The sequence below is a fragment of the Amphibalanus amphitrite genome, unplaced genomic scaffold (genome assembly GCF_019059575.1).
Source record: "Amphibalanus amphitrite isolate SeventyFive unplaced genomic scaffold, NRLGWU_Aamphi_draft 000007F_arrow, whole genome shotgun sequence".
Lineage (NCBI taxonomy): Eukaryota > Metazoa > Arthropoda > Thecostraca > Balanomorpha > Balanidae > Amphibalanus > Amphibalanus amphitrite.
The window spans coordinates 2,168,765-2,193,077 of NW_024881503.1; the positions used below are offsets into that span (position 1 = coordinate 2,168,765).

General features: G+C 47.9%; 3 protein-coding genes across 3 annotated transcripts in view; 1 reads left to right on the plus strand and 2 right to left on the minus strand.

The window, feature by feature from the left end:
- LOC122379176 overlaps positions 1–16,757 on the plus strand; it is a 91,606-nt gene extending 74,849 nt beyond the window's left edge. Inside the window, exons 15-31 of the mRNA XM_043361149.1 lie at positions 1,210–1,318; positions 1,537–1,703; positions 2,447–2,582; positions 8,112–8,258; positions 8,791–8,930; positions 9,310–9,483; positions 9,793–9,969; positions 10,357–10,563; positions 10,859–10,986; positions 11,268–11,394; positions 11,806–11,978; positions 12,320–12,473; positions 12,725–12,846; positions 13,151–13,290; positions 13,769–13,915; positions 14,267–14,426; positions 14,798–16,757. Of these exons, the coding sequence (XP_043217084.1) occupies positions 1,210–1,318; positions 1,537–1,703; positions 2,447–2,582; positions 8,112–8,258; positions 8,791–8,930; positions 9,310–9,483; positions 9,793–9,969; positions 10,357–10,563; positions 10,859–10,986; positions 11,268–11,394; positions 11,806–11,978; positions 12,320–12,473; positions 12,725–12,846; positions 13,151–13,290; positions 13,769–13,915; positions 14,267–14,426; positions 14,798–15,301 (2,912 nt within the window). The 3' untranslated portion in view covers positions 15,302–16,757. The remainder of the gene's footprint in view (positions 1–1,209; positions 1,319–1,536; positions 1,704–2,446; positions 2,583–8,111; positions 8,259–8,790; positions 8,931–9,309; positions 9,484–9,792; positions 9,970–10,356; positions 10,564–10,858; positions 10,987–11,267; positions 11,395–11,805; positions 11,979–12,319; positions 12,474–12,724; positions 12,847–13,150; positions 13,291–13,768; positions 13,916–14,266; positions 14,427–14,797) is intronic.
- Positions 16,758–17,969: 1,212 nt separating this feature from the next.
- LOC122379219 lies at positions 17,970–20,246 on the minus strand. Its single transcript, XM_043361229.1, has 4 exons — positions 20,165–20,246; positions 19,122–19,773; positions 18,767–18,858; positions 17,970–18,489 (listed from the first exon to the last, which is right to left on the minus strand). The coding sequence occupies exons 2-4, from the start codon at positions 19,736–19,738 to the stop codon at positions 18,185–18,187; spliced, it is 1,014 nt and encodes a 337-aa protein (XP_043217164.1). The 5' UTR covers positions 19,739–19,773; positions 20,165–20,246; the 3' UTR covers positions 17,970–18,184.
- A 550-nt stretch (positions 20,247–20,796) lies between these two features.
- The window catches only part of LOC122379204 (UNC93-like protein MFSD11), a 47,164-nt gene continuing 43,647 nt past the window's right edge, over positions 20,797–24,313 (minus strand). The window contains exon 9 of the mRNA XM_043361205.1: positions 20,797–23,193. Coding sequence (XP_043217140.1) covers positions 23,117–23,193 — 77 coding nt within the window. The 3' untranslated portion in view covers positions 20,797–23,116. The remainder of the gene's footprint in view (positions 23,194–24,313) is intronic.

The following is a 24,313-nucleotide window of genomic DNA, read 5'->3' on the forward strand; positions in this document are numbered from 1 at the left end:
AACCACGGCAATCGCTCCCAAGAGCTCAGTTTTTAAGCTAGATCCAATTTCTTTGCATGAAAGGACTCAGAATTGACCGCGCTATCAAACTGCTATCTCGGATTTTCAAAAATTTGAAAATTTCCAAAATTTTATATAATTATATTCAAAATTTATATTTTTATATTTTTTTCAAAAAGTTTTTGACTTTTCGAAAAAACCGGAATATATGTGACAGAACGCATGATGTTGACTAACTCTAGCAAGTTTTAGCTAAATATCTTCAAAAATGGCCAAGTTATACGCATTATTGCAAAAAATTCACAATTATTAATTTTTCAAATCAATTTTTCAGTACGTATTTGACATCGTACACCAATATAAATGACACCATCGTGTTCCTGAGCTCAAACTGCATCCATTAGACACCTTTTTTGTTGAAAAATGTAAACTTCAAAATTTGACCTTTTTTGACCTGAAAGTGACCTGACCTAAGCGAAATTCGACTCCAAATGACCTCAAATGACACAGACGACATCAAATTCGAAATCTATGGCCTAAATGGACCATAAAACATGTGTCACGTGACCGACGCATGATATAATATTTTCGTGACCTGTGATGACCTGACCCTGACCTGAAAATCAAAGTACAAGTTTGGTACCCTCAAAGTATCTAGAGCATCTCTTCACGAGTGTGGAAACCAAAAATGAGCCTGATCTGACTTGTAAGACGGCGGCCAGAGCCCAAAATGTGAACAAGCCAAAATGCTAATAATTTTTACTTTGACCTGACCTGTGACGTCATCGGTGACCTCGAGGTCAATGAAATTAGGTTTCGCTCGACAGTTTTTCCGGGGCTATCAGACGCCGTTTGAATTTTGACGATCGGTCCAGTAGTTTCGGAGTTAGGAGGGGGGGCTATGAATAGCCCCCCCCCCCCAGTAGGGCGTGTTATACACAGACCCCAGTGGGGCGCGGGTTAACATTTCGATAAGTAAGCAATAAGCATACGAGCAAGTATAATGTCACAACACTGACTTCAATAATAACTTATCGATTATTGTTAATAAATTGATAAATACAATGATAATCAATTGTTGCCTACTCACACTTTTCATCAATAATAGGTACGGGGAACGTCTAAATCAGACGGCCATCACGGTCAAACCCACTCTTAGGTCATGCCTGTTACTCAGCCCATCCTGACTGTCTCACTCCCCGTCCACAGAGCAGCTCTATGAGATCCGCAAGGCCAGCGTGTCCCGACTGCTCTGTGACAACGTGGGCAGCCTGCAGTCTGTGGCCCCCAACCCGTTCCTGCGGGCCGACACCTTCCTGTGAGTGAGACGCGGACGCGGCTTGGTGTGATTGGCGTGTTCTTCTCGTGTTTGTGGTCTTTCTATCACCAGCCATGCTATACTATACATAAACTGGCTTTGAAATGGCAAGCACCCATCACCCATGAACCAGTATTCAGAGTAGGTATAATACGTCCTGTTGATGCCTCTTGCTGGTACCCTTCTCTGAGCCTATGTAACTCCCTACCCTCCCACAGGAACGCCCCCGTTCTGTGTAATATGCTGCCGGCCATGGACCTGCTTCCCTGGAAGGTGGCCGGCTCGGGACTCCTCGTGCCAGAGCCCCTCTTCGGCGACGTCATTGGCAGCGCCAAGAGCGACCTCGAGCGGCGGAGGCACGAAGAACGGCTTCTATTTGAGCTCGGTAGGTGGCACGGCACTGTCAGCCTGCATGTCAAATAGGTACACTTTAGTCTGAAAATGGCCTGTTATATATAAAAGCTCTGTATTAATCATCCTTCACCTTTCCATGCTTCTATCCTCAGGATACTGAAATCCTTCTCCTCCACGCCGCAACCCTCCTCCGGGCTGGACAGGCAACTTTATCTCATGCGGGCTGCTCCCTTGGAGCGGCACCGCTGCTCCCGAGGGAGCGCACCCCGTAGCCGGGTGCAGTGAGTGCCTTGGGGCTGGGTGGCCTGTCTTCGGACGGGCTCAGCCCCGGCGACTCACTAGGGTGCCTGCCCAGACCAATGTCTCCCCCTAATTCCTATCATCCTTCCGGCTCTGCAATGGTCTTGTCGACCGAAAGGGCCTAACCCAACAAAACAAACAAAAAACAAACAAATAATCATCCTTCTTCCGACTTCATAAACAACTTAATGCCAAAGTATCCATGTCATTCTGCTAATAACATCACCGTAAAACTGGTAAAATCGTTCCATCTGCCGCTCATCCATTGCCTTTTTCTCTACAATGCTTGTCTGCCAGTAACATCATAATTTTCATGCGAATATCTTGGTAACTTCTCCCAAATAGCCAGCCTGTAAAATAGCCAGTCAGCTCAATGATTGACCTATCATTAGAGCTCGTAAGGCGTCCGTATTTCCGCTCACGCCGGATGACCTACCCCTCTCCCTTTGACTCAGTTCATACCGTCCATTCCAGACATGTCAGCGGACCACAAGTCGGCGCTGGGCACGGCCCTGGCTCAGAGCAGACCCACTGAACAGGCTCTGGTGGTGGCCAATACCTCGCTACTGCTCGAGTACGCCTCCAGGAAACTGATGCACACTATGATGAAGTGAGTTGTGTGGTGAGGGAGGAGAGAGAGGGAGGGAGGGAGGGAGGGAGGAGAGAGAGAGAGAGAGAGAGAGAGAGAGAGAGAGAGAGAGAGAGAGGGAGAAAGAGGAAGAGCAAGGAGGGAGGGAGGAAGAATGAGCCGTAGAGTCGATGAGTTGGAGTTGAGTGAGGAGGGAACTAGGACAGGGGGGATACCGATAGTGTTTTTGTCTTGCTATTTATAACAACGATTTATGCCATCAATATTCCGCTTCTCCGTAATTACAGCAAGCACGGTCCTCGTGATGAATTTATCGGCATTCATACTTCTATCGCGGTCCACCAGGCTGACTAATGAGACCGTTCAGCCGTGTGTGTAGGTTAAGTACCGACAACGTCCCCTGACAAAATGTCATTTGTCGCTGTACCGAGGCGGTCTTATGGTCCTACAATAGCCGGTAGTAGCGGCTCCCGTGCTCATACCCATTGCATTGTGGCGGGACGGGGGTATTCATATGCCTGCTGGCGTCAGTCATGGTTTGAAGGTATCGCTTTGAGGTGCGGCCGAGGCACTGCTCGGTGAACCCACGCGATGCAAGTTTGGTGTGCACGTCGCAGTAATGGGATCAACTCACGAAACGGAGTTTGGGGTTCAACATGTTTATTATGATTTTTCTAACTTAGTTCAAACTTCAAAGGATTGATTCTTCTGTCTGTCTTGTCTTGAAGATTGTTCCGTCTAATAACGCGCATACCTACCGACTTATTAGCGCTGTTTTATGTACCGATATCCAAAGCTTTCTATGCTGAAGCTGATGTTAACCCGCGCCCCAGTGGCGGTCTCAGCCAACTTCGCCCTAGTGGGGGGGGGGGGGGCATACGTTACCACCCACCTCTAACTCAAAAACTAAGAGGGCTAGAAAGACGCGGTAAAAAGCAGTCGATAGCTCTCAATGCGTACGTTTGAAAGTATTTCGGTCATTTTTCACCTTAGAGCAATATTGGGGTCACCAGAGGTCATCAAAGGTCAAAATTTGCCAATTGTCATTATATTTTTCAGAAAACATGCCGCTATCTCAGGAATTATGGTAGCTAGAAAACGCATGGAAGAGCAATCGATAGCTTTCGAACTCTTCTTTTGAAAAGGTCATTATCAGTATTGACCACAGGTCAACGGTTTAGGGGTGCGTATTATTTAGGCCAGGGTTCATAATGTCCAGGGCACAATGTGTCCAGTGCTCGAAATGGCCAGTGCCTTGAATTGGCCCGTGTTCACATTGTCCAGGGATTACATGGTCCAAATGTGGCCAACTGGCTGCAGATAGGGTAAATTCAAAGAGGCCAGGGTTCATAATGTCCAGGGCACGATGTGTCCAGTGTTCGAAATGGCCAGGGTTCATAATGTCCAGGGTACGATGTGTCCAGTGTTCGAAATGGCCAGGGTTCATAATGTCCAGGGCACGATGTGTCCAGTGTTCAAAATGGCCAGTGCCTTGAATGGGCCAGAGTTCATAGTGTCCAGGGATTACATAGTCAACCCAACCCAACCAAACCTAACCTAACCTAACCTAACCTAACCTAACCTAACCTAACCTAACCTAACCTAACCTAACCTAACCTAAGGTAATGAATAATGATGTTTGCCTACCGGGGATAAGGAAATAGTTTCTCGCATGAATAGATTGCAAGCAATAGTAAATCAAATATTTTTAGGTTAAGTGGTTAATTTATGCATCAGGCTTCAGGCCTTCGGCCTGAAGCCAGATACATAACCACTTAACCTAAAAATATTTGATTTACTATTGCCTGTAATCTCTCCTAAGGCATTGCCTTCGGCACTGCACTGCTTCGCATTGAGCTGGTTCCGTGTTTTTTACATAATGACGTCACTATCAGTGACTATGTAATCCCACATCGTGTCCTGGACATTATGAACCCTGGCCATTTCGAACACTGGACACATTGTGCCCTGGACATTATGAACCCTGGCCTCTTTGAATATACCCTATCTGCAGCCAGTTGGCCGCATTAGGACCATGCAATCCCTGGACATTATGAACTCTGGCCCATTCAAGGCACTGGCCATTTCGACACTGGGCATATCGTACCCTGGACATTATGAACCCTGGCCAGAATGAATGCTCCCCACGGTTTAGCCTCCAGAGGGCAAAAACTCCAAAAATAGCTGTTTTTACGAAAAGTGTTTTTCGACAATAACTTTCGACTACAAAAAGCCACGGCATTTCTATTGCCAGAATCGTGTTCCCCTTGCCGAGACGCGTCGAATGAACTATAATTTGACCTTGAAAGGTCAACTTGAAAATTTGACCTCAGGTCAAGGTCATGACCTTACCGGAAAAGATCATGTTGCATATCAGTCGATGCGTCTCAACAAGACAAACACAATGAGACCATCCCCAGCGTTCCATCTCTTTCCAATCGCGAGTTATTGGCAAAAAACTGTTTGTAGCCTCAAGTGACCTCGGATGACCTGTCTAGAGGCTATCAGCAAAAATGACACCTTGGTCATCACGAGTGGACTAAATCATTGTGATTCTGAAATATTTGGACTGTTCCGATGCGTACACACGGATCTAGAGGTATTTTCATTTTTCTCCATTGACTTGTAATGGAAAGGTCACGCCACTGACCTAACCTTAGGTCACGGATATAAAAAACCCGAGATATACAAATTGTAGGCGCCCATAACAGCATGCAATCCACCAAGTTTAAAACCTTTCTGACAAACACTGCAGGCTGGACATGATTGCAAACTTTTTTTTTAAGCTTGGTCAGTTAACTTGACCTGGTGACCTGACCTGACATGACCTGGGGTCAAAAAATTTCACACATTGTCCAAAATTGATTTACCAAAAGTTTCCCCAAGCGGCGCGGCGCTACGCGCCGCGGTTTTTTATTCACACGCGAAAAACGCGACAGGGTGGTAACATATGCCCCCCCCCCCACTGGGGCGAAGGTTAAATGCTGATGCTGATGCACCACTTCTTGACCGTGCCCGGGCCGAAGGCCTGGCTTTCCATGCCCTACTGGAGGGTTGGGGGAAATAAGAAACCCCTTCATTCGGTTCCTGAGTTGCGTAAACAGAAACGACAGGCCGCCGCAAGAATAATTGATGGTCTGGGGCCCTGGGCTGTGCTCGGGTCAGCAGAACGTCGCTAGCTCGTGTGAGGGTGTAGAGCATTCTCCGACCCCAGTGAACTACTGAAGCATCGGAAAAGTCCCACGAACTGTCGATACTCGGATATGTACAGTGGATCTAGTAAGGATCTCCAGACGTTACTAGATGGCGTTGAGCCTCAGTCGAGTCCATGTCAAATTCAAGGGGAGGTCAGTACCGAGCTGGGCCCGATGGGGGGGGGGGGGGGCGGTTGGCGAGGTCACGGTGCGGGTGACCTGTCAAACAGCCCCGGCTCGGTGGGGCACTGCCGCAGGCAAATGGCGCACTCCAGTGTTGTTCCATATTGCGGTGGTGGGCCGGGCGGCCGGTTAGCTTGGCTGCTTGGAGGAAAGGATGAGGCATGGGTTTGCTGTGGCCGGTTCATCTACTGTCTACTATGATGAACCCAAAGTAATGCAAATATGATGTTGGTAATGCAGCTGGCAATGGAATGCTAGCGAATGCTCCGAGCGCCCGAAGGATTAAGATTATTTATGTCTCCTGAAATTTTCATTGAATATAATTCAAGCACCAGAAATATCGTATCGTTTGCCAATTTTTTGACCGGCTGGCGTTTCTTGCGTAGAGCGCCCTTGGGCAAATAATTATCACGCAGGTGATTTACTTTTTGCTGGTAAGATTTAAGGTCAAATCAAGTCGCTGAGAGGAGATGAGGAAAAGCGGACGAATGCCACATTTTTGTGCATAAAGTCTCGATTAAAAAAAGCTTAAAATTATTATACGTGTAAGATAAAGAACAGTTAATAAAACAAGATCAGTTAATAAAAATATTTGACCCGAAATTGGCCTCTGTCTTCTCTGACCATGATTGCGTGTAAGACAGAGGTCCAACCGGGTTCAACCCGACCCAACATGGTTCGGCTCCCCCTTTTTTAATATAAATTTGGCCCGAACCTTTTGAATTAAAGGAATCATAAGGAAAGAGTCCCCGCTAAGCTGAGCTTGTTGCGTTGACCCTACCCTCTACCCTCCGATCAAGCAATTCCTGGTCTATGGCAGAAGTTAGAGTCCAAAGTTTAACGTGCGCACATAGCCGCGCACGGCCGATCCCCTCACTGACTTCGCCTGGCAGCGGCCTGCCACCAACCACAACCATGCCCGTCAGGAGCTCAAAAACGTAAAGCACACGTCGCGTTTCGAACCCGGACTTTTGCAACCGGGACGTGCGCTCTCACCACACGGAGTCCAACGCCCTACCGACCGAGCTACCGGGACGGACATTTACCTAGGGGCTTCGCCTCGTGACATTGACAGACGTCAGACACTTTGGCCTAACTATAGCCGTAGCACTGAGCAAGCTGCGCGGGGTGATAGGTGCTCGTAGCGCTTAGGTTGGGTAACCTGTGAGCTGAACGCGATGTCGTGAGTTCGAGCCCCACTCCCGGGAGCTTTTTTAAGTCGACAGAATTGTCGACTAAAAAACAAAAACAGACCCGGGAGGGTCTGGTTTTATCTCACGAACACGAACCAAAACCTTTTCTTCTACTGCAACACAGACAAGCACGATGACATCTTTCGCCAACATCCATCCCCAAAAACCTCTCAAAAAAGTCAAAGTTATCGCTTTAAATGTCTAGCTAAGTTTCATTTTTAAAGAAAATATTTTTGGTCATTTTTCCGGAGCCATTTTAACTCTTTCTTTTCGGATTCTATTCGACCCGATAAAACTCATCAAAACTGAACGTGCCAAATGAAAAAAATACCCAACTCAAATAACATTTTAGAAAAGCCTAAGACTGTCATCATGCAAATATCGACTGAATAGTTGCATGCTATTAATGCGTCCTAGATTTCAATTATCATTGTTCAAGATTTTGGCTGGAACTGGCGCTGCCTCTCGCTTGTCCGTTTGTTTGAGATAATGATTCCCTTCAGTCGCATTCTTGCTGGTTCCACATGAACAGGATACCACCATACCGGAGTGAACGCACCCGCAACCATCATCCCCTCCCCTCAGCCTCGGCGCAGTGGCGGGCGGCCCTGGGCGGCCCACTCCCGGCGCTACGCACGCCCCATGCGCCGTGATACCGCGTCACTCCCCCTCCCCCTCCCTCCTTCCCCCACAATGACCGGTGACCTCACTTCCCTCGGGATTTGGACTCGCCCTACCCCGACCGTAGCGCCACGTGGTGGCTCTGGAGATCTTAAATAGACCCACTGTACGAGTACTTTATGCTTTACATGCTGTGACCCATCGTTGGTGACTCATCATGGCCCCATTTGACCAATTGTGACCTGCCGAGACCCATGTAACCGCCGTGACCCTGTTTGACCGCTGTTGACCAACTGTGACCCACAGTAACCCGTCTGGCTGTTTGGTGTTTATCTAACCTGAACCCCCTCCCCCCTCAGGCCGAGTCCGTCCCGGGTTCGTCGCCAGCTGGTGCGGTTCTCGAGCCAGCTGAACGGCCGTCAGGGAGCGCAGGGCTTCGGAAACTCACTGCGCCAGTTCGACGTGTCCAACCTGGTCTCACAGGTCCCCATCATCGAACAGTGCCGGTTAGTTATCTGAGCTTTCGTCTGTTCTAACACATTTATTACTTTCAGTACTATACACTTGTTTATGAGATGATGTTTTTCGTACTCCAGCGTAGATGGGTAGCCATACGGCTTCCACGGTTGACAGTGATGACATCAGTCATCTTTAACACCTAAAAACAACACCTTAGGTGTTGCAAAAAACAACACCTAAGAAAATACACTTGTTTAGTTCTCAAGTCAGTATACCTAGAGTAAAGTCATGCAATTATTACGACTTGTCCCATGAACTGTCTGATATGCTGAAACAAACTTAAAAACAGTTGAATGGAAGAAAATATGCAGTACTTCATGTACATGATACACAGCAACGTCGACGATAATGATCCTTGGATTTATTTCATATACATTATGAATTTCATATGTATGTCCATTATGAAGCATGCATGGCTATTGGCTATAGTATGGTCATTGGTCGATTCCCCCAAGAGTACAATGTCACCGATGTCCGTCGTAACCTTACATACTCCGTCTCGCTCTGTATCCACCGCAGGGCCGACGAGGAGACGGTGCCGTGCGACCCCTCTGCCATCTACCGCACCTACTCTGGCTACTGTAACAACCTCAACAACCCCAACTACGGCAAGTCGGTGATGCCGCAGAACAGGCTGCTGCCAGCCAAATATGACGACGGTGAGTTCAGGATCGAATGTTTGGTTTCTATGTCTATAATCAAAACTTGAAACGTTTTCGTATTAGTTTTTCATTAGGTATTAGGTAACCAGCTTTGAAACTAAAGAAAAACATAACTTTTGCCACCGATATGCCCGTTCATTCACAACAACAACTTATGTATATGGTCCTGCCTCCTGTAAACCTGCTGATGAGCTACGTTGCAACTCAGCAAATTTGAGTCACCGAAAGAAGTTTTTTTTCTCAATTTATGACTTCTCATTAACCAGATTCAATTATGAAGTTACATCACCGAAAAACCTGTTATCTACCTTGTACGAGCACGCTGTATCTCGTAAGCACGCTGGTTCACCCATTCTTCCGTCTTCCTCCCCGGCAGGTATCAGCCGCCCCCGTCAGCGTTCGGTGACCGGTCAGCAGCTGCCCTCGCCGCGTCTCATCTCCACCAGCATGCACAGCGACGTCAGCAGTCCGCACACGCGCTACACCATGATCCTCATGCAGTTTGGACAGTTCCTCGACCACGACATCAGTCTGACGCCCATCCATAAAGGTGGGCTCGAGCAAGATGGTCGTGGCTGCTTATGAAGGATAATGATTGTTGTTCATCATGTGATATCCTACCTATTCAGATGGGTAGGTACAGGGTAGGCGTGGTGGACGGACAACTACCATATTTACCAAAAGTGAAATATCATGGAATGGTGCATGGTGGCAATGATCTTCTGAGCCTAGATTCCGTCGAGCATTTTGTGAATTTTGTTTATGACGCGCATATCGATTCACCCCTCCCATTGTGTGGTTGCTGAATCGTCCAACGCAAGGCCGTCTGGTCTTCACGCCTTTCACCCACGACCGGCAGGTTTCGGCGACTCGATCCTCAACTGTCGCGACTGTGACTCGGCCAACCGGGTACACCCAGAGTGCTGGCCGATCCGCGTGCCCGAGAACGACCCCTACTTCCCTCCGGTGGATGTCAGTAGCGGCAAACCCTTCTGTATCGCCTTCACACGCTCACTGCCCGGACAACAGTCGCTAGGTGGGTGCTGCTGAGATAACAATCGGTCGGTAGGTCTCTCTGAGGCCCTGAGGCAGCAGGTGGAAGGTTTCCTTCAGACAGCTGATGCTCACCGTTTTTCCCTCTGACAGGCAGTCGTTCAGTAGATTCCTCTAAGAGAATAGACGCTCAGTGATGTCTCGTTTGATGTCTCTTGCAGCCAGAACTCTATTCATTCATTTCTTTCTCCTGCATGCCTTCCATAGCTTTGTAGATACAGTAATGATAGGAATGCAATACTTTCTGTGAGCAGGAAATGCTCATAAATCCACACTGTTTGTCACAAATACAACACGTTGAACCTCTCTGTGCAGTCGTAGTCGATCAACCTCCACTCCCGTCTCGATCTGACCCACCACCCCCTGCCAGGTCCTCGTGAGCAGCTGACTCAAAACACTGCCTTCCTGGACGCGTCGCACATCTACGGTCAGCAGCAGTGTGAGGCGCGAGCCCTGCGCTCCTTCAACGGCGGCCGGCTGGTGGTGACGCCTTCCCGGAGAGGTGCCAAGGGCCTGCCTCCTACCACCAGGGATAACAAGGAGTGCCGAGCGCCGTCCGGAGCCTGCTTCGCTGCTGGTGGGTTATGGCAAAGGGTTACGCTGAATGACAATTTGGTTAGGAATTAGAGTTGTATGGTGATGGCATAGACACTTAATGTTCGATATCGCTGCCAATATTCTTTTGAAGCATTTAGAGCCGGTCAGTGATAGTCAAAATCAACCGTGTTTTAGTCACATCTTTTCTAAAGGTTGTGTGAATTTTGATCATCGATGCTAATTATTACAAAGCAAAATGTGTGATTATTTGGCGAAATAATCGGCAAGTTTACAATGTGATTCTCACGGTAACCTGACCTTGGGCCCATTTCCAGGCGACAACCGTGCCTCTGAGCAGCCGGGCCTGGCCACGCTGCACACCATGTGGATCCGCGAGCACAACCGGGTGGCGAAACAGCTGGCCAACGTCAACCCGCACTGGGACGACGAGAAGCTGTACCAGGTGAGAGATTACAGGGGGAGTACAGTGACAGGAGAGAACATAATTGAGCAAGAAACTGATCCGGCGTAAATACATAGTTGTGCTGCGATAGAGCGATGACCTGGCGTCTGATGGATAAGACCTGGCGTCCTTCCTTAGATAAATATACGCTCTAACAAAGTATGCGATCTAACAGACATGACGATTTCACCTCCCGGCGTGCTGAAATGCATGATGTGCTGACGTTCTGACTCGCTGATTTTGCTGGCTGACATACCGACGTATTTCTCTTCTGTCGTCAGGTGGGCCGTCGCATCGTCACCGCCGCCTGGGAGCACATCACCTACAACGAGTTCCTGCCGCGCGTCCTCGGCTGGAACGCCATGCAGCTGTACGACCTCCGCGTAGGATCCGAGGGATTCTTCAAGGGTGAGACAGGGGAAACATGGGGCGATTGGTTCGACATCTGGATGGATGGTCGTAACTGATAACAGGTTTCGAGTTGAAGACATGTGATTGAGGTGGAAGGAAATAGCGTGAATAAGGGATAAGAATGCCGTTCTTCATGCAGCCTATGTATTTTATCTTTTTTCATTCGTGTCCCGCAAGCGAATGCTTTCCATCCGTGTGCAGCAAACGAAACAGCTGAATGGTGAGATGTTAACGTCTTACGTGGTCTCAGTTTTTCAATTGATCTCGCTGCACGGACCAGCGAGTAACGACGAACGACAAATGGTATCAGAATTTCCTCTCTCCCAATCGGTATTCTGTCAGTCAGTGTGAACCGTGAATCGTGATCTCTGAGTGCTGAACAGCCTCTCATCTCCCCTCCACCCCCAGGGTACGACAGCTCGTGCAGTGCGGCTGTGCTCACCGAGTTCTCCTCAGCCGCCTTCCGGTTCGGGCACTCGCTGATCCGGCCAGACCTGAAGAGGATGGACGTCAACTTTGGACAGAAGCAGCCCGACGTCCCCCTCCGGGGCAACTTCTTCAACTCGGACGTGATGTTCGATGTAAGTGACAAATATAGGATGGCAATTGATACTGATTATCAATAGACATCGACAATTTTCGTTATTGGATTTATCCAAACACAACATTGAGTGATGTGGCAAACCTATCCGTGGCAACTTTTGGAGCTAGACAATCCAGAAAGAAGTGATGTTTGGAGGTAAAATAACCCGCAGTCTATGGAGCATCTCTTTATTTATCACGTTGTCCTCCCGACATCTCTTCAACAGTTTTCTATAGGAAGCAGTTGAGAGTGATAGGGGCCATCTCTTGAACCTTGTTATTCAATGTGACCTGTAGACGTCAGCCGCCGTATGTGACGTATTCATGTCTGCCGTCACAGGACCAGATGGTCGACGACATTATGCGCGGGCTGATCAGCACCCCTATGGAGAACCTGGACAACCACATCACGGGCGAGGTGACCAAGCACCTGTTCGAGGAGTCGGGGCGGCCCTTCTCCGGCCTGGACCTGGTTTCCCTCAACATACAGAGAGGTATGAGACCATGGCTCAAATCTACACTAGAGACGGGAGGGGATATACTCTGCAACAAGGGGCAGTGTTCCATGATCTGATGCACTTTACATCGGAGTCATTGCTTATTGATTGTTGATAGCCAATATCGATGTCACTCATAAGCTCTTGCTCATGATTCTCTCCGTATCGCGATTTAAAATATCAGACTCTCCGTTTGTTTGGTTCTCTTGGATTGCTGACCCAAAATGGCATACGTTTCCTCTCCACAGCTCGTGATCACGGCATTCCGGCTTATAACGACTACCGAGCTATCTGCAATCTGAAGAAGGCCTCCACCTTTGACGACCTATCGCGGGAGATTCCTCGGAAACTGATCGAAAAGATGAAACAGGTAAGCTAAGCTTTTCCGTGTTTAAATAAGGAACGATCGTTATTAGTGTGTGCCCAGTAGACCTCTTGCACTTTGCAGTGTCATTTAAAGTGCAGATATTGCAGGTTGCCCCGTCGGATTGAGTTGAAAAGGGCGAAGAACAGTCGTGAGAAGAGTCGACTGTTTGAAGCCGGTATAAATAAATGGTCTACCTACTCGAGTCTGGCGAGGATCTGACGCTCTCTCTCTCTCTCTCTCTCTCTCTCTCTCTCTCTCTCTCTCTCTCTCTCTCTCTCTCTCTCTCTCCCTGCTCTCCCCATCACAGGTATACGCTCACGTGGACGACATTGACTTGTTCTCGGGAGGTCTGAGTGAAACCCCGCTCCAAGGAGGTCTGGTCGGACCGACCTTCGGCTGCATCATCGGACTCCAGTTCCGATTCCTCAAGAAGTGCGACCGGTTCTGGTAAGAAGTTCAATAATGCACCCTGTGGCTACATTTACTTTTCACTATGGAAATCAGCCTATACTTTCTAAGTAGTTGATGATAATGCTATTTTGAGTTTAGTCTAAGCTCAGAGTATATTATATTGATACCTCGTTTATTCTCTCGATACGCTCATCGAGCTCCATCCATCCGACTGTGATTTTTCGCCATGACCCTTCATCCTCCAGTCATGTTTTTCACCTCTTTATGGCATGTGACCTTTCGCCTTCCTGCCATTTTCCTCCGACCTCTCACCTTTCTAACACACCTTCTGACATATCAATCTTTCATCATCCCCTCTAACCTCTTGGCTCTCCGCCATGTCTCTCCGACCTCCCATTTTCCACCCTTTTACATCCTGCCCTACCTACATGCCCCTATGACTTCTCGTCTTCCCGCCGGGCCGCTCTGACCTCATAACTCCCACCATATCCCTCTGACCTTTCCTCTCCCGCAGGTACGAGACAGACGACACGACACTGCGTTTCACTGAACAGCAACTGGCGGAGATTCGTAAGGTCACCATGAGCCGAATCATGTGTCAGAACTGTGACCAGGTGGACGCCGTGCAGCGGGCGCTGTTCGACATGCCACAAGACTTCCTGTGAGTGGCTCCGGAATGCTGTGAGGCTGGGTGTCCAATGTCCATGTCTGTTGTTCGTGTGGTGTAATGTGATCGCATCAGGAGTATGCTATTTATTTAGTTGAACTTGCAGTACAGCGATTGAAGTTTTTTATATCAATTATGCGAACTAAAATTGTCTGAAGAGAAAATATCATTTGGCATATTTACTTGAGAACGAAATAAGTTAAACAGCCTTTACTGAGCCCCAATGTCGAAGTAGCTTCCTCTCGGATGCCAATGTCAGAGGCTTACCCGAAAATTCACCAAAGCATGGCTGCCATTGCGACGCTCGATTGACTGGTCAATGATCTCCACATCTCGCCGCCGCAGGAACCCGAGAATTCCGTGCAGGACGATGCCCGACATCGACTTCCAGCTGTGGAGAGAGGGTAACAACGGGGGAGGCCAGTGCAATGTCAACGGCGTGGACATCAGCGCCGGCAGCACGGTCAACATCAGCCCCTGCACGCGCTGCTCCTGCAACAACGGGGTCAGTCGGAGGGAGGAGAAGAGGGATGGAGGTGGTGGAGGGAGGCGGGAGGGCGAGATGGAGGGGAGAGAGTAGTCAGTAGGATTTAGGATAAGTTAGCAGAGGCAGAGGTGTTCTGTGCTTGTAGACAGACGACGATGGCATGCGATACCATCGTCAGGTGCCGTCGTTCCTCATTTGATGCTGCACACAAGTCGTCAGGAGGTTGAGATGGTTGACTTGTGATGATAGCTTAATTTGGATACATTCTAAGACAAAAAGAAATCTTGAAATTGACTAGGTCGATATTCAAAACAAGTTCTTCTCAGCAATCGTTACATTGGCGTTAACTTTCAACTACCAACATTGCTAATTCGTTTTCTCTCTTTCAGCAAACGACCTGTCAGAGTGTGCAGGTGACCAGCTGCCAGCAGTTGGTATCCCAGTCGGGACGGCAGGCGGTCCTCGACGATACATCCTGCCGCGTCCAGTGTCTGTCCGAGCTCGGAGACAACAATAACAACAACAACAACAACAACAACTTCAACAACAATAACAACAACAACTTCAACAACGGTAACAACAACGGCCAGCTGCCGCCCAAGAACCTTCTTCCTCCGACCACCTCCTCAACCAGCACCATCATCACCTCAGACAGCAACGGCAACCAGTTCCAGCAGACCTTCGTCCAGGGCTTCCAGTCGGGCGACCAGAGTTTCGACGGCGGCTTCCAGTCGTCCGGACCGCAGCCCTTCCGGCCGGCGCCGTCGTTCCGGCCCGGCCCTCCGTCATTCCGGGCCCCGTTCGGGGTCGGGCCGCGACCCGGGCCGTTCCGGCCGCTACAGGGCGCCATCGGGTTCGGTCTGAGGGGGCTCGGCCGACTGTTTGGCCTGTAATCGCGGGGTGGGGGAGGTTGGACTTCTTCGCGAGTTGATTCAGCAGCTTTGAGTTGCTGGGGTGAAGTGGACAGACTTTCACAAGCTCAAGATGGGTGGATGCAGATGTTTTCAAGACGCAGTGCTGTGGCTGAGTGCCTTGAAGGATTCTCCGAGACCAGGGTAGGACGCAGGTCTCTTCAGCCACTTTTTTCGCTCAATTTCGAGCGTCGAAGCGTCGAGGTGACCCTCATCTATTGTCAAAGTCTATAACTATTGGCCAAGGACCTTAGTTAAGGTGGCGATTAAGGTTACATGACCGTCAGAGTGAAGGGAATGAAATCCTGTTACCATACCGCCGCTCTCCCGCTGGTTACCGATTGTGATAGAGTGTACGGACAGAAGGAGGGTGTCACCGCGAGGCACGGAGTCAGCGTCGGAGGTGACATTGTGCTGCCACATATTGTGAGCTGCACCCAGACATACATCCACGAGCGGCGAGGCTACGACGCTGAACTGTCTAGAAGGAAGTGGTTTGAGCTCACGGGACGTACTTGAAGTGACTGTGACAACGTTTCCATGGGCATCACTGATCCGGATCAGTAAAAGTGGATTAGCTAATCCAGTAAAGTTAGACGCTATATGAAAATGAAAATAAGGGATTAACTGATTATATAAGCCTAATCCACTTTGATTTATATCCTGTAACGAAGAATTCGAGAAATATAATACGATTTAAATTTGCTGATCCGGATCAGTGGTGCCCATGGAAACGGGGTCTGTGAAAGGTGTGAAGCTCACAGGACGTACTTGAAGTGACTGTGAAAGGTGTGAAGCTCACAGGACGTACTTGAGGTGGCCGTGAAAGGTGTGAAGCTCACAGGACGTACTTGAGGTGGCCGTGAAAGGTGTGATATGGTATGTGTTGGTGTTTGTATAGTCTGGCACGAGTTCGACTATCTCCAAGAGTGGAGATATGCAGCCGTTGTCACGGATGTCAAGACCCAACAGTGTCAATCGTCAAACTTAATGACGTGTGTGTGTGTGCACTGTGTATGCACACGCATACGTGTGTAAGAATGCGTACGTGCGTGTGTGTTTATATTTTCGCGTAAAGGCTCTCACTTGCTCAGCATTTTGTGCCGAAGTTTTCTTTGTTACGTACTTTGAAAGAAGTTACTTCCGCGCTATATAACTATTATAACTAGAAAACTATTATATTTAAGGCGTTGACTTTCAGTACTACAAGTACGATGACAAGGTGTATTTTGTTAATCACATTTCATATTTTTGCATATTCTGCAATACCAATGGCAAGGCGTTGCATGTTGCTACCAATTGTTAGTGAACGGCGCGTGCTTGCATGTGAATGGCTACCATATGCTTTATACGTCTCCCGCAACTTCATTGTTCTGCTTTTATATATGGTGTGATCTGTGTGAAGCATGGCTCACATTTCAATACATTGTGTAAAATATTGCTTCTCTGATATCATACGGAGGATGGGAATAATGTCTTCGATCATCAGCAGTGTCCTTATACGGCTTAGGCGACACGATTTGCAGTCATTGAAGACGCCATATTCGTATTCATTTCACACATAATCCGATCCCTAACAGCGAAACCGATCAATTACAGCTTTTACCTGACCAGTGGAACTTTCCTTTCTGGAACTTTCCTCCTATTCACAAGATAAAAAGCGGCAAAGCGACAACAAAAGTAGAGATCGAGCGATCGAGATTGAGAGGTCTATTTTCCTAAAGCAAACCTAAGTGTACTTCAATATCCTTGTCAAGACAAAAGCCATGTCAGTTGTGATGCAACCAAATTTGTTCCTTAAGCTTGAGCAGCCAACAGGGCCCTGTTCGGTCGCTGTTTTTATATCAGCGTGCTGTCGGTTTTCCCCATATAAGGAAGTTATTGCTGGCGCGGCTTGGCCTCTCATTGGTCTAACGAATAGACCACTTGAATTCGACCAATGAGGAGCCAAGAAGCAGCAGCATGGTCGCAGCGTGCTGATAAATAAACGGGGTGCGAACAGAGCTCAGGCTTACAAAACGCGAAAAAGCATAATGTGCGCACCAATAGCTTGAGATAAACCCATGAGTACCTACTCAAAAGTAGATAAAACCTAATGCGACGTCACAACTGGCAAGTGTTCGGGCCTGTACCGGCAAAGACCTGAATACACCAGCCGCGTCCCGAGCCAGCATCACTCGCTTTAGCAGTGGACAGGAAATGCACCGACAAATGCTGTAGGTACTCATTGAACCATTTACGCGGGGAATGCTAGTAGGTATCAGAACGAACTTGCTAGGATTAGGGTTTGCACATTAATGTTTAATTTGTTCATACATACCTAAAGACAGGAAAGGTACATGCCTTATATCGACACCTTTTTTTAAACCCCACATCTGTTCTCCGGTGAATTTCCGGGAAGCACGAAAGATCTCTTTTTAGAAGTGTCCAATCGTCCGATCCTGATCAAATTTGTGTGTTCGTAAGCTTGCTCTGGCATTGCTTGATCTGCCAAGACAGACAAACTTGAGAAAAATCGAGTGACTGTACCTTTTTTGAAGGTTTCTAAACAACTTGTCTGAACTTCACGGGAGAACAAATGTGGGGTATAGAAAAAAGGTGTCGATATAAGACACATGGATCCATTGCTTCAACTAGGTTGACGCCGTAGTTCACTCCACTGGTGTTGTATATTCTCCCAAACCAGCCCATCACTCAATAGACAAGAAAAGATCGTCTCAAAATCAAAGAGTGTTCTTACGTTTGTAGTGGACCTTCCTTTCCCCTAAATGGTCCAGCCATCTAGTTCAGGTAGTCCGACGGCCCCGCCTACTCCCCGACATAGTCGGTGATGTGGTTGGAGTTCAGGTAAACCGACGGCCCCGCCTACTCCCTGATGTAGACGGTGATGTAGTTGGGATAGTCCGTTGGCCCCACCCAACGCAGCGGCCCAGTCGTGCGCACGATCACGCCAAAGTTTGAGCTGGGATTCATGTTGGCGTGATACAGAATCTGTCCGCCGGAGTTGACCAGATACGGGAAGGACACAGACGAACCGTCGGCGAAGGCGAACGAGTGTCCTCCCTCAACGTTGTACGGTATGCTGCGGGGTGTGTCGCCCAAGAGGCTGACATCCCTCGGCACAGCGAACATTATGTTACGGTGGTGGTGAATCCAGTCCTCCCGATCATCTGGAAACAAAATAACCGTGATAGACAACGTGGCCTTACATGATCCATTTTCAAGGCAACTTCAATGCGTTCTTTGGATAAAGTAACCCTTTAGCACGGAAAATATAGCCTGTCGTAGACTATATATTCCGTGTCTTTAGTATTAATATGCGTTGGACCTGCGGCAGGTGACAAGAACACAACTCATGCCGATTTGTGTGCAACTATCTAAACGAAACACGATTTATAAGAAAAATACAGCAATAGGAAGAATTCGTTTCAGCCCGCGCATCCTTACCTGAGCCTTGTTTATCCACGCGATAGCCGCTGACGAGAACTTGGTAGGTCGAGTCCGAGCTTGAAGAGGCGTCGCGGATAATGTCAGCCGCCCTGCGAACAAAGACTGATGTAAAACACATTCTGGTCACAGGAGACAGATGAACAATATACGACATAGGTGCCTCGCACAATGTTGACGTAGTAACAGGGGGGGGGGGCAAATGCTGTTAGAAATTCGAAAAAATGGATTAGTAGTTTCGCACACTGCAGTGGACCCTCTTCCTCCTTTGTCGGAATAAACCCAATAATGGCCCTGCAGGGCGCAGGCCCATGCCCATCACACCCGTCGACAGAGTACTTTGCCGTTCTCTCACCACAGGATGGACTGGAGGTGGTTCGTCCTGGCGGTGCCGTCATTGTTATACGTGGTCATGTTCAGTCGGCTCGCTGCAGTCCATTGCTCCGACGGCCACGTCCGCATCAGCTGAGTGAGGCCACGACGACTGCCCATGGAACATCCGAGCAGGATCTCCCGACCGGCGATGTAGCCCCAGTAGCGATCGCTGCGCAGGTTGTTGTTGATATCGTAGAAGTCACGGCACGTAAGAGTGTCATCAGTGGTGCAGATCCTTCCTCGACAAAAGTCCCCCGACGTGATGCAGTCGCTGTCCGTTTGGCAGAACTCCCCGCTCTGGGAGCGACCGGGCATGAAGAAGAACTTCTCATTGGTCCAGGGTGCCTTGCGGTCAAAATCGGCCAGCCCGCCGACTGAGCTGTACAGGATGCACTGGTTGTCGTCTGCGCGGAACATGAGGCTCTGGCAGGCCGGGTTGCGGTGGCACAGACCACAGCAGCTACAGGAGGTGGCCGATGGCAGCAGAGTGACACTCTCGATCTCCATGGAGGACGGCAGCCGCCCAAAGTACAGCTGGATGTCCTGACAGCCGGCGGCGGCCCCCAGAAGGGCGGCCAACAGCCAGGTGGGGGGCATGGCGCCCGTCCAGGTCCGACGAACACGCAGTGCACCTGTGGCACAAAAACATCAAACCCATGGGAGCACAGAAAAGTGAAAACGGCAAACCATACCGATCGAACTAAACAGACGGCGGCGCAGGAATGGCAAACAAAACAAAGGCGATTGAAACAAGCAGATACGAACCAATCAGCTTAGAAAGGACATATCAATACTATATGCGCTGGCATCAACTACAAGGGAAATTATCATTGCAGTTAGGAGTTTTTCACCTAATTCCTGCATTTTTATTTTTTATTTTTGCCTAATTTCAATTGGCAGTGACCGTCAACCGTTGCCCACAAAAAAAAAACTGACAATACCAGTAACAAGCAAGCGTTACAGTATTGAAAAGGCGCACGTATCATAAGTGAAACATTACACACCCTGGCATAGCACACTTACCCACCAGCTGTTGAGCCAATGTTTACGCCACTGATCCGCTTCAGGCACTGACTGTGGCACCCTGTGCCAATGGCAGGCACTGGAGTACCTAGCACTGGCGGTCCCTCCCGTTGCCAGGAGTACCCCCTCCAATCGCCGCATGTGACCACATAGGCCCGTCACGCCGCTTGGTGGTTGTCCGATCCCCAGGACAACCGAGCCACTTGAGTGGGACATGACGCCCTGCCTAGCAGCGAACCCATTTCGCGTGCGGGGATATCGCCACCGGTTATTGGCCATTCGTGTGACGCACGGTGCCATGGTATTGTAATTTATGAACACACGCACGGACGGCGATTGTAGGCGAGGCACAGGTAATGGGTTCATACATGCACCCACAAATAGTGAATGGGAAAGGGAGAGAGGCAAAGGTGCTTCAGCATCCATTTCGATTGACCTCAACAGGAAATTCCACGTCTCTCCCTCTCCCTCACCTGAAATCCGCTGAAATACCACGGCTCTTAATATCTGCCTCTTTCTTTATAGGTCTCCGCAATCTGCATATCACTCGCATTCCGATGGAATCCTTATACCTCTCGCTTCCTGTCCTTGCGAGCACACTATTGCATTGACTCCGAGAAATAAAATCTGAATACCATTATCGATGAAGTATATTTGGGATGTCAAAACGGGGACATTTGACACAATATCGGTCACCAATAATCTGACGAGTAACGAACGTTAGTTTCTACTGTACGTAAAATGTCCGATTGACAACAGGTACGCGAAGACGCGATTTGGCACGGGCCCCGGTTATAATGATAAACAGTGGCTTGCACCCAGACTAAGAAATACAAGAGCTCGCTAATAAACATGCAGTTATTGAGCAAGGAGTCATACATAGATAAGAAGAAATAGGGAGACATTTAACACCAGATAAGATAAGACACATCCACTGGGTGCATAAGAGTAACTCTGGGTGTAAGATCGGGTGTCAAAACGTTGTCAGTCGGAATGCATGGCTACATGAGCCGATTTGAGCTGGACCAACTGTACTATACCGCACACGGCTCTATGGAAGATCAATCAGTGAACGATAAAACACCACCACAGTTGAATTAGAAACAACACCATCATCACGATTTTGAGCTTTGTTCTAAATCGAATATCCACCATGAAACCTTTGATCTTGACATATACTATACATTATACACACGTATGTAACAGCTGTTTCCGGTGATAATGCATAGCGATAAAGCAGTAGGCTTCTTCAATGAAATTAAAGCGAACTTCTAAAACTTATTGATAGTGTTGGGTGATTCAATCTTCAAACGTCCCACCAACGAAAAACATGCCTTTCATTTACACGAAACAGATTAGCAAAGAGCAGACACAAACTCCTTAAATGAAGGTGGAGGCCTCAAAATCTAGCGACATTTCGGGACATAGCTAATATATGAAACAATGATCACAGCATTCTCAAGACAAAAAGGGTCCATGTACAATACATACACTGTACGTAAAAGGAGCAAAAACACCTCTAAAAGAAAAATTCAGAAAGTAAAATGATTGATTAGAATCGTGACCCTCGCAGAAGCACGGCATGATAATTTTTTTTTTTTTGCAGCCAGGGTCGAGGATAGGATTGCATCCCTACCGAATACATGGGATTAAATCAACAACACCGCACCAGATGCAAAAGGGGTACAAGAAGATAAAGGTTGAAATACAGGAGAGCGAAATCTCACGCTTTACGTACGATAAATGTTCTTTTACCTTTATGTAGCACATATACAAAAACTCATACACTGACTCACATCCACACCATCCTACAAAGCTATTTCCATCGGCACACTACCAACCCGGTATTGCTTGGGATTATAGCTCGAATGATATAAATCACGACCAGCGTGGTGCATGAATCGGCAACTAAACAATCAAAGGCCAGGCAGCGGAGAGACACGGTTCTGCGCCAATCCAATTTAAGATCCGGGGCTCAACCATATAGTAAGCTATCCTGACTTCTCAAGCTGCCGAGCAGTGCCGCCAAAATTATTGATAAAAAGAACAACCTAATTGATAAAAATGGTGCGAATATCGGTTACGCTAAAGAGCATTAAATTGACAAAACTTGACAAATATGCGTGTTCGGAATATCTTGATGGAATGTACATATATACATGATTTGTACATTTTATGATTACGAAGATGAAAAAGAATTACAATCATAGATGCAATACACAATATATAACCCCTGCAAGGTTGGTAACCTTCGTTTGACCCACTTCATAAAGCTCAAGAACCATTCGACATCCATCACGGCTAGATAAAGCAACATTCCATTTGGAATGAAAGATGCTTTTCACTTGTAAACGAAGACGTTTATACAAATGCAGCATTTGAATCATACGGAAAGTATCTGATAAAATATGAAAATTCCGTAAAAAAGAAGCTAAGATATATCCATGGAATAAACTGATTTCCGGTAACTGCTTTAACAATTCCGACACAAAAAAACATTTTTAGAGCAGCCATGGAGCCAATAACTCAAACTGGACAGAAGAAACCATAGGTAACAGATAAAAATTGCTATGAAATAGCTAAAAACTACCGCGGGAAAGATGTTCGTTTCGCACCAGCTTCTAACGTCACAAATTCTCATGTTTTAAGACCAAGGCGCCCTATGAAAAGTCCCTATGGATATGAGAGTCGTTGAGCCGTTCATATGTGGTGATTTGGCAACTGGATGTCCCCACATTTGGTGGTCCCACGACGTCTGAAGATAATGACGTTACTGTAGACAGACGTAGCACATCTCCGTCGGTCCCGTATCGACCGGTCAGGTCGAGGGAAGCAGCGGGCCAGTCATCACCTGTGACGTCACCTGTCCCCGCCAGCTGTCACACCAGGCTGCTGTCACAAGCTGTCATCTCTCTCTCCGGCTGTGATGGCGCTATGCTGTCAGTACCAGCGTTATTCAGAGGCCTTCTTCTCCGCATCGCCGTTCTCCACAGGAGCCGCACAGCTAGTGTCGTTCCGCGGGGTAATCTCTGCCGAAACACACCGTAGAAAGGGGTTAGATAGCAGTTATTGGCTAAAAAATACAGTAAGAAATGGGAAAATAGAAGTTACCGAGGCACGCCGAGGCATGGAACAATGAGCGACAAGCCGTATAAAACAGTCAAAGACACTTATGGGCCGGTATACGCATTACACAGTGTAAAGAGATCACAGAGCACTTATCGGCCAAGTTACACCGTACAAATGGGCAAGTCGGGTCGGGTGCTAATGGTCTGTCGGGATACGCTGGCCGCTGCACTAACGAGTAAAATAGCAGGTGTATGCCAGTGTCGCCATAAAAGGGACCGAACAGCGTTAACCAGCCGGGTTACACCGTACAAAGAGGTCAGGTAGCAGGTACCTGTCAACATCGTATACATTGTACAAAAGTCACATGTAATATGCACAGGATCCAAACCAACAAAGATAGCAGCAGATACATCAGCTCGTGGGGCTATATTTACGGTTGCACTGTTGGGACGGCAAAAGAACCAGCACAGAGGGACACACCAGCAGTATTTCGAACGCTGAAACAGGCAACGGACAAAGACTATGCTCGGTCAAACAAAACTGGCAGTACCCGTGCTAGAATATGCTCGGTCAAACAAAACTGGCAGTGCTTGTGAGAGTCAAACTTTAGGTTCAATGGTGACAAGGCTCTTGCCGAAGCGTCATTATTCTTTTCTCCAGGTAAATAGATGTCTAAAATGTTAATTGTTTTTAAGGCTTCGCTGAGGAAACTAAATATTATAACTAAATATTTCGGCTTTATTGATCAGCCCTTTTCACTGGTTTGAAGCTGTTCAAGCCAGTGAACTTCAGATCAGTGAACAAGGCTGATCAATAAAGCCGATATATTTGGTTATAATATTTAGTTTCCTCAGCGAAGCCCGTTTTGAAAACAATTAACATTTTAGTGACTATATGTAGGCTCGTGAATGTGTAAGTAGCTTTTATCAACATGGTGTGACGTCATTCAGTTAAAATATCTAATTTAACCCAAAATAGTGTGAGGTTGATTGCTACTGTCGTCGCGGTCGGCGCAAAAATAACTCATGACGTCCGGCGCGAAACTCGCCCCCTTGTAGACGGTCCTAAAACATGGAAATA